Below are 9732 nucleotides of genomic sequence, written 5' to 3'. Positions count from 1 at the left end.
AACATGTGTCTGAATATTCACCTGCCTCATACAGTCTTGTGAGCAGGACAGGTTTTGATAGCCATAGCAGAGCACACTGTGGTTTGTTCATTTCCAGAGGTTGCTGGCTTTTTTTGCTAGCACTTGAGTAAACGAGGCATCTGGTTCTGGGAGAGAAAATGCCAGCAGAATCTGGCCCTTCATACAGTGAGAAGTAATACATTGAGCAGCTGTTATTTTTCCTGCATTTCTAATGTAAATAATATATTTACAGCTACTGTGTCCTGTCCCAAATTCTGTTTGTATTGTCCTTTAAATGTTAACTTTCACAGTGCTAGGGTCTTAACAGCAGCTGACAGTATACTTGTGGTCTGACAGGGACTGAATTAAACCAGCCAAACTGTAATTTCTAAAGATAAAGACCAGAACAGGTGGTGTCATTTCATACTTTCTCTGTTTCCCTAATCACTTTTGGCTGAGTAATCTTGGGGGGGAAAAAAACCCCACTTTCGCTTCTAGAAAGGCTCTGTGTGAAATGACACTAGGGCTGTCTGCTAAGTTCAGAGGACAAGATTCACATCCCTAGGGCCTGATGCTGCCTGCTCTGCAGGGGCCAAGAATTCCACTGACTGGGATGGACTGTTCTCTTGCCCGGAAAGCTAACAGCTCGTGCAGATTGGGACAGGGAAGCTACTAGCTCACCAGACAGCCACACAGCAGCCTTTGGATTAAATGTTAAACAAATAAAAACAGGTTTTCTGTCACTTTTATTGACAGAAAGTTGGTTTCAAAGTAAAATTTACTACAGCAATGCCATCAATACCTCAGTAAGAGTAGCCAGTTGAGAGGTATTCACCTCAAACCTGCTCTAGAAGGAGTAACTTTTCCAGGTAACTGAGACATAAATTAAATGACCCCACTAAAGCCTAAGCATAAGCTGCACCAAGAAAAGTAGAATTGTTGTTTTGCAAGCACCATAGAAACTAAATTGAAAACTAGCACTATTTGTATAGCCACTGGGTAACCTGCTCTTTACTCCAATCATGTCACAGCAAATCCACCAGCATGAGGAAAGCATTTGTTTCATTGCCGAGTAGTTTCCATGGCAGTGGGAAATGGCTTCCTGAGCAATGCACAGTTACAGAGTTGACGTGGGGTCTCTGCAGTTCTCAAGCACTTTGCCATGATTAATTCCAGTGGACCTGGGTCTTAACAGCCACTTGTATCAGGAATTGAACAAGAGCAGCACCTCTCCACAGGAATTACTCAGCATCTCACAAAACACAGGGCTACTATTTTTATGCCAAGAAATAGCTCCCAGACTTGACATCTTGCAAGCTCACATTTTTTTTTTTTTTTTTAAATAAAAAAAAAAGCCTCAGCTCTTCACTACTTTAATTGCAGGTATTAGGCCCCTGTAACTGGATCCACAGTCTACATTTGTAGCTATGGATCCTTTACAACAGAGGGGTAGAGTTGGACTTTAGAGATCCTCAAGATTTAGCATGCTGAATAGGAAAATGCCTCACCTAAGTCTTGCAAAGTCCTGTAAGCAGGAAGGGGTGTGAATCCCAACCAGCTCAATGTCTTGGGCAATTTATTTTGCTCTTTTTCCAGTTAGGACTGTGCCAAGGAAAGGCAACCACAGTTTCCTTGGCCGCAGAACTGAACAGGGGTGACTGCTGAAGAAAGCAGCATGAGGAAGAGGATTTTCTGCCCTCCTTCCTAGTTTATATTGCAAGAGTTCACTTCTCCCAGAGGAAGGCCCTGTTTCCATTCCCTCCTCTGCCTGAGATGACCGAACTCTTCCTGCTGTCAGCACTTAAAGCCACATTCCCCATTTTCCTGGGATATTTTTCTTACAGATCTTTGTGAAAACTGGAGCCCCCAAGGGTTCTCAAACAGAGCACCTTAAAGGTGAAGGAACTGAAAAATCTTAGTCATTTCTGAAAGTTTTAATAGTTCTTTTGTTCTTTCTGGTTTACATGTTAAAAACGAAATATTTTTTTTTACTAGTAGCGATATTGGAGGAATAGATATATCTCTTACGTTTATAAAGAATGCATGTGTATTTCATACATAGTTTGTATCATGCCAATATAAAGGACAGATCTTATAGAATCAGCCTTGTCCGTGATGGGGGATATATATCGGCAAATATTTACTTTGCATGGGAAACTGCAAGCTCTACTCTGTTCTGCAGCAGTAGGAAGTCTTGTATGATTGCTGGCATTCTTGAGAGGGGATTCCAAAACAACTTGGCATCCTGCCCAACAATGTAATGGGCATGTGGATGGAGGCTGGTTAGGGCATGCTCCATGCACTGAACAACCGGTGAAATGTCCTCGTTAAGACACATCTTGGACAGCTTTTGTTTCTTTGCTGCATCTGTAAAGCTCAAAAAAAGAAGATCATTTAGTGACAGCCAGGCAAGGTGACTTTTAACTCTTCCCCTGCACTGATCTGTACAATTTCACTAAGGAACTGGTATTTCTTCTTTCTGCCTACACAAGAATTTGTAGCAGTTTCTGAGGACCAAGTCCCTGCCCGTAATGACCTTGTGATATCCTTGACCCCAAAAGCAGCCTAGTTACCCTTAATTGTGGAACAGTCATGGCAAAACTGGGCCTGTATGGTCTGAGGATAGGCAATCAGCATTGACAGTAGCTCAGAATAAACATAACTATATAAGAGGCAAAGGGAAACTGAAGTGCTGTAGTTGTAAATGAGTCTCTTGTAATGAGGAAACTGCTTTGTGGAAAGTCATGAAACACAATTATAAAGAAAAAAATCGAGGGACAAGAAAGTCCAAGGATCGAAAGACAAGCAGCCCCTGTTCAAGCAGGCTTAGCAAGTGTCTGTCAGACAGGTCCTGAGTGACTTCATCACGACTGGGGACAGCAGAAGCAAAGGGAATTGATCCCTATTTGATTACTAAACAAATAAACAATAATGACAGAAAAACACATCAAGCACATCGATTACATTATCAGATAAAAGTTTTTCTGTTTGGGAGTTTGCTCAAAAGCTTCATGCCAACACGAATAATTAATCATCAACTGAGATTTGAATAAAGCTTCTCAGAACAAGTCTTTAGTGCAGATAGTCATACTGTGATACAGATGCATTTGAAAAGTAACTTTTCCCATCACAGTCTTTCCAAAAAGTCAGAATGATTAGAAGATATAAAGCTACTTTGCAAAGCTTTCTCAGCAAGAAATGCATTGCTTCTTTTGATACAAATGTCTGGAAATTGCCTCACCTTTCTGAAAATAGTCCTCTCCATATTGCATTTTAATATCAGGGGGAAGCTTATTCCAAATAACCTCCTTCTCTTTCATAATTTTTGTTGGATTGGATAATGCTGTTTTGAACAGTCCAGGTTGAATGCAACAAACCTTAACTCCAAAAGCTTTCATATCTCTCCTGTAAAGACAGCCCAATGATTTAATCACATTACACATTATTAATACTTTGGGATTTTTTGCTGTACTAACACTTTTATTTCTGTCTTTACATGGCACACCAGCACACAAATACTGTGAAGGTTTGTTCATGGTTGTGAACTTTCAGATTGTTATCCCTAAATGAAAGAGGGATGAACTCTCATACCTGCTTCACAGAGTGAGAACACGCATGGGCAGTGACTGTGCAGTAGCTGGCAGAGTGTATTTCCCATCCTAGTTCACCTTGCAGTAGCTCATTAGTTATCTGATTTGTCTGTAAGACTGCCTGGCTGCCTAAATGCAAGAGGTTAGAGCCATTTTACATGTGTTAGGAAATCCTTCTCAACTTCTGGCTTATGCTCCAGATCGGTACAGTTCCTTCTGGCCCCACCTCATATCTGTCAGCCCTGTGTGGGTGTCCCAGTATCTAAAATGGCACTATATATTTAGGCACACAAATAGCTCCCTGTCTGTGTTACAAGAGGAAGCCATGGTGGTCCCCAGGATTAGTTTGCTACGTTCTCTAGATCTCTCTAATGATCAGGATAATAAAGAGAAGACACTTTGGAGAAGAAAGCTTAGACGAAAGTTACTATCATGCGATAACTCATGGTATGTATTTTTTCTGGATGGGCGGCTGCTGGAAGTTTCTAGTTGTACTTTTCAACTAGGAGAATTAGGTTCATATTGCAAAGACTTCTCAGTTCCCTTGAGTGGAGCTTCCTCTGCAATAAGGCCTCTGTGCACACTAAGGTAGGCTAGTTGTGAATCTGTAAGAGTACCAACTACACTGCAATAATACTTGAGGACAGCTTGCATGCCCAACAGGCTTTGTACCATTTCAAAAGTGGCATAATCTGTGTTGAGCAAAAGAACTTTTCAGAAGAATTAGTCCAAAGTGTCTAATGTTTTTCAATTTTATACCAAGTGCCAGGATTGTAAATCAGCTCCCAGTCTGCATGTGCCAGTTTTTAGTTAGTATATGAGCCTTAGGAAAAAAAACAGTGGTCTTTCCTCATAGTGAGTGTTATACCTTAAGCTGTCATTAAATCCTTCTACCCCAAACTTTGAAGCAAAATAGCCTCCACCACTGAATGCTAGGCGACCTCCAACACTGGATACATTTACTATCCTTCCCTTTGCTTTTTTTATCAAGGGAAGCATATTTATTGTAACATTTATGAGTCCAATTAAATTAACTTCAATTGGTTCTCTAAAGTGCTCAATATCCAGCCAGTCTGTAGGAGCTGATATCCCCATAATCCCAGCATTATTGACAAGTCCCCAAAGACCTGTAGGGAAAAAAAGAAGAAGAAAGTCAGGAAGCAAATTTTCATCTAATGTGTCAGATTAATTGAAGTGGGTGAGACTTCACAGAAAATCAGTGAGGGACCAAGAAGGCAATACAGATTTGGAGGAATTGCCTGAGAATGTCCTGCAGTATTCAGCCTTATTCTCAGTGTCCAGGTTTTATCACCATGCTTTCCATCACCCTTTGCGTAGTCTTCCCCCTGCCACAGCATTTTGGCTTTTTGTGGGGGAAAGGGCAGTAGACGAAGACCAGGTACGGCAAAGAGCAACTATATTGGGTGACAGGTACCAACTATATTGGTACAGGTAGATTGTCCTGAGACACAGGTAAGTGTGCCCTGGTTCTGAGATGGGTGAGGTGCCAGGACAATAAAGACCAGCTCTTGATAACAAAAAAAATTTTAAAATCCTTCTCAAAGGTTTGAAAACAAGATGGGAACTGTGTGACAGGGAAGGCTTTTGCTATTCTTTTTACCCCCACTGACATTTTTGTTGTAGCAGAGAACTTATGCCTCACATTGACTGACATGCCCCAGCTGGAAATGGGAAGGACTGGTTTTTTTTTTTAAATGAACAGCCAGCTCCAAAAAATGAGGTGGAGGCAAGGAAAAACCACTAGATTGATTTGAAAAACATTTCTGAGCCCTCAGAAGTGGGAGGGGAAAATACAGAAATGAAAAACCAGTTCTTCTCTTGTATCAGCTGTTAGAATTGTGTGAATGAATACTTTTGCTGGCCTGATCTTACTCATAGTTTTTCTTGGGGAAAAAATCACTTTTGGCCTGAAACCAAGCACAGTTTCAAATAAAAGCAATTTGGCAAGTTAAAAGCAATTTTATGAAGAGATGAAAGGTTGAATGGAGATTGGAATTTAGCATGAAGTATAATTGGTACTATGGCACATCATAATAGACCAGATTTAAGACTCAAAGTTAGCAGAATTCAGCCCATAGGATCTTGGGCCTTTGTAAACTACTGCGATACCACTTTTACTGAAACCAATTAGCATCAGTAACAGCAGCAGCATCTTGTACTGCACAACTTGCTGGGTCAGAGATAAGGGATTTTTCTATTTTTCAGATGGTCTGCAAGCAATATTCCAAAATATATTCAGATTTATTCAATAAAGTTCATATGTAATTTTTGCTTTTGATAGAATGAGCGATTACTTACAGATCATTTACTATATGTATTCAATTCTTAAAATAAAAACTCTTTAAACTTGCTAAGTGGAATTTATTTAATTTGTTCCCTAGCTGGGTAACAGCATGGGAGGTGCTGAGCACTCGTGCCATAACCCAGATAAGCATGTGAGTGCAAACAGTCCCAACGAAGGTTCCAGGGACTGGATTCCTGTTCTGACAATGATGTATTGATAAGCCTGACTTTTTGAGCACATTCCCAAATAGTTACCTACCACTAACTAGATGTATAAAACATCCCTCTAGTGAGATCTTCTTCCATGTTTCTGGAAGGGGACAAGACATGCACACACACTTGTCAACTGTCAGTTAAATTAAGCTGTGAACGTAGCATGGTGTTTTTAGGAAAACTGCTGCTTTTTTTTTTTTTAAAGACAGATATCCTGGCACTCACCTTCTGACTGAACTTCAGCTTTGACCCTTGCAGCCACTTTTTTAATACTGTCTGAATCTCTCACATCTAGCAGCACTGTCTGAAGCTGCTTCGAGGTCACAGCTTTTAACTCTTTGGCTCCTGTTTCAGTCAGACAGCTGGCAAAAACACGGAATCCCTTTTTATCAAAAACCTTTGCTGCCATATTTCCAAATCCTGTGTCACATCCAGTGATGAATATGTATTTTCCGGTAAGATTCGTAACCCTCATCCTCCTTCTTGCCCTCCAATGCCACCACAGAGAGATGATGCCAAGAAAGAATAATACGTAGTAAAGCATTTTTTACTGAAGTCTTCTGGACACGTTCTCCTGAAATGAAAAAAAAAAAAAAAGGTGCTAGTTTTTCAGGGATTGCTAGTTAGTTGTTTTTCTTCTTTTTTTTTCTTGAGTTGGCTAACTGCAACTATTCAGAGAAGCAGGCACAATTCAGAGCAGTGGCCTCCTTGTGCTAAAACAAACAAAGTCCTTCCTTGAGCAGAAATGAGAACTGGAGATTGTAATAAGTTTACAAAGAATAATGCTGTCCATATTAGGTTACTGCTGCCAGGTCAGTAAGCTCCCATTGAACATATCTGGGAGAAATGCTGACTAGAAAAGTCTAGCAAAAATTAAATGGAAACCAGAAAAAAAAAAAAGAATGGAAACCAACAGAAATGTCTGAACTTAGTGTCAGTTCAGAGAAAATTAAAGAGTGAGACTGGAGCCAGCTGGCAACAAACGGTCAAGCAAGATCAGCAGGACCCAGAACCTTTCTTGTTACTGTGGACATGTACGCAATGCTAGCCACGAAAAATTATTTACTTTATTTTACTAAAACCTTTGGTTGCCAGCGCCAGACTCTCAAGAAAGAGAGTAGCAATTACTGCCTCCTTGCCTCTCAAGAAATACATCCCCATCAGCTAGGCTGTGGGAGTGTGCACGTGATGGTCCCTGAGCACAGGAAGGAGGGTGCAGGTTGGAACACTTTGCCTGCCGGAGTGAAGCTCAGGCAGTGTGACAACATCAGTACTGCAAAATATGTTTGGAAAGAGCCTGCATATCTGGGATTATACTCCAATTGACTTAATAGTGCACTTGTAAGTAACTATTGATGATGGATGAAATTCCGCTTAGAGAAAACAATTCAGTTATACTTCTTCATGAGTGCTCATGGTCCAGAAAACAGGAGATGCTTAATGCAATCGACTAAAAAAATAATTTTAACTAGATGTAAAGGAGTACAGACCTTTTTAGAGATTGCTTACAGACAATCCGTCTCTGCAGGGCAAGATGCAATGAGTTGCATTTACTATGGTCAAATTCTCCTCTGGCAAAACCTAATTTAGAAGGAAATTGCAAACACCTGACATGTTTTTAAGTATCGTAATAGGAACAGGAATACTGCTTTTATTTTCTGCACGTAGAACTGCTTTCTGCTCTGACATGGGAGGTTCAATATATCTCCATTTTTATCGCAAGCCCCGTGGCTGCTCATGGTGCTTGTTTACATAAATATGTGTGCTGGTGAAATGCAGCTTCTTGTGCTGGCTGGAAGTTAACCCGGGTGTTGCAAAAGTTGCAATGCAGAGATGCTAGTTTTTGTTGCTTAACTTCCTCTGCAGCATCAGTAGTGAAGAAAGTATGAAGAAGTGATTAGGTAACCGCCTCCCCTGTGTAGTATTTCAAACTTCCTTTAAGACAAGGAAATTTTTCTCTCGGCATATGTATGCACGCACAGCAGACCCAGCACAGCGGCCGGCTTTCCTTCTCTTGCAACCCTTATTAAAGTTACCATTCTCTTTATAATATCCCTTGCTCTGCTCGGAGCTGCCATATTCCTTCGCAGCCTTCCTTCGCCTGCAGCTGACTAGCAGCCTGGGCAGTCCCTGGCTGTTACGCCTGAGAGCCAGAGCCAGCCTGGCTGGCGGCGGCTGTGTGGAGACATGCCCTCCTTGGCACAGAGGCACCGTTTCCCTGCCGCTCCCGTCCTCCCACACCTCCCTGCCCCTGGAGCTCAGCCATGCCGGACACCCGCACCTCGCGTGTGTGAAGCCTGTGCAGGCTCCGGCCACGGCGGCAAACCAGGGGGCCCAGGGACGGAGGTTGGAGAAGAGTCCCTCCAGAGAAAAGGGGGAGGCAGAACTGTGTTTCATCACGCCCTACGTCAACTATAAAGTAGATACAAAGCATAACTAGTCAATGAGCAGAAACAAAACGGAGTTTTGGCCTGATCTGCAACCTCGTCAATAAATAAAAATAAAAGCCAACCTAGCTAGACTGAGGGAAAAGGCCTGTTTTTGCCATGGCAACAGGCACGTCTACAAACATGGGCCTTAGACGATCAGGTTAACTTCTGGTCCCTGTGATCCTTAATCAATGGGTCGGTGGGACTTTATATCAAATTAATAAAGTGCTGAAATTACAAGGTTTTCAGTTAGACGGCTTTGTACAGGCTGTGTTTCCAACTCCAGCCTGCCAGGGAGACTGACAGGTCCAGTGCCTGCCCACAGCTTTGCAATGTAAAGATCTACCTCCAATTTTTTTATAGGGGCCACAAACCAAAAAAGGAAAAAAGCAAAGGGCTCATCAAGAAAAAAATGTATTTCTCCCTGGTTTCCAGGAGGGAGAGTGATAAGCAGCATTCAGTCAGAAGCCCCAAAGGCATTTGAGTGGTGGCACTGAAGAGTGTTTGGGAAAGGGAGCGGAGGCGCAGGGGACAGGCAGGCTCATGGGGACGTGCCACCTCCTGACAGGAACAGGCGAGGTGACCTGGGGCCGGTTGCCCAGAGGGTAGGGCAGGCACTCTCAGAGAAGTCTTTTTGAAGGGATTTTTTTTTTTTTTTTTAATTTTAACAAGGTGAGTCACTTTATTTTAATATGAATGTTATAGTTTGCATTTAAAATTTACTGGCTTGGTCTGTTTTGTTTTTTAGAAGTGTTGTTGCTACCTCTGCTATTTTTATTTGCACCAGTGTTTGGAATGGAGAAAAAAAGTCCGTACCAGCTTCTAGACTTGGGTAGGATCAACAGGATAAGTGAGTGCATGTCCTGCTTCTGGTATTTTCCAAGAGCAGATGGTGAGAGGCTAACTATAGAAACAATGCGAGTTACTAGAGGTTAAGTCCCTTGCTGCCTACCTCCTGGCCTCCCTGCTGGACCCACTCCAGATGGTATTTTGCAGTTTCAGTACAGCATATTTTTGTGACCAAGAAATAAATACACCATGACTTCCTGTCTCTGATCATGATTTAGACCAGGGGAGAAGAAACAACTTTGTTTCTTTCTTTGTGCTAGCCTCCCACCTGGAGGTATCCTCTCCCAATAATCACCGACTTGGACTTTTTACTTTCCATAACAAGAGAAAGTCATGTTCACAGAAAC

General features: G+C 41.9%; 1 protein-coding gene across 1 annotated transcript in view; it reads right to left on the bottom strand.

Annotated features, from left to right (window-relative positions):
* Positions 1 to 1919: 1919 nt before the first annotated feature.
* The window catches only part of LOC104316152 (dehydrogenase/reductase SDR family member 9), a 30603-nt gene continuing 22790 nt past the window's right edge, over positions 1920 to 9732 (bottom strand). Inside the window, exons 2-5 of the mRNA XM_069781318.1 lie at positions 6333 to 6681; positions 4459 to 4717; positions 3242 to 3405; positions 1920 to 2367 (exon numbers count right to left, since the gene is read on the bottom strand). Coding sequence (XP_069637419.1) covers positions 2141 to 2367; positions 3242 to 3405; positions 4459 to 4717; positions 6333 to 6651 — 969 coding nt within the window. The 5' untranslated portion in view covers positions 6652 to 6681 and the 3' untranslated portion in view covers positions 1920 to 2140. The remainder of the gene's footprint in view (positions 2368 to 3241; positions 3406 to 4458; positions 4718 to 6332; positions 6682 to 9732) is intronic.

This window comes from Haliaeetus albicilla, chromosome 4, assembly GCF_947461875.1.
Source record: "Haliaeetus albicilla chromosome 4, bHalAlb1.1, whole genome shotgun sequence".
Taxonomy (NCBI): domain Eukaryota; kingdom Metazoa; phylum Chordata; class Aves; order Accipitriformes; family Accipitridae; genus Haliaeetus; species Haliaeetus albicilla.
This window is presented reverse-complemented; position numbering and strand designations above follow the sequence as displayed.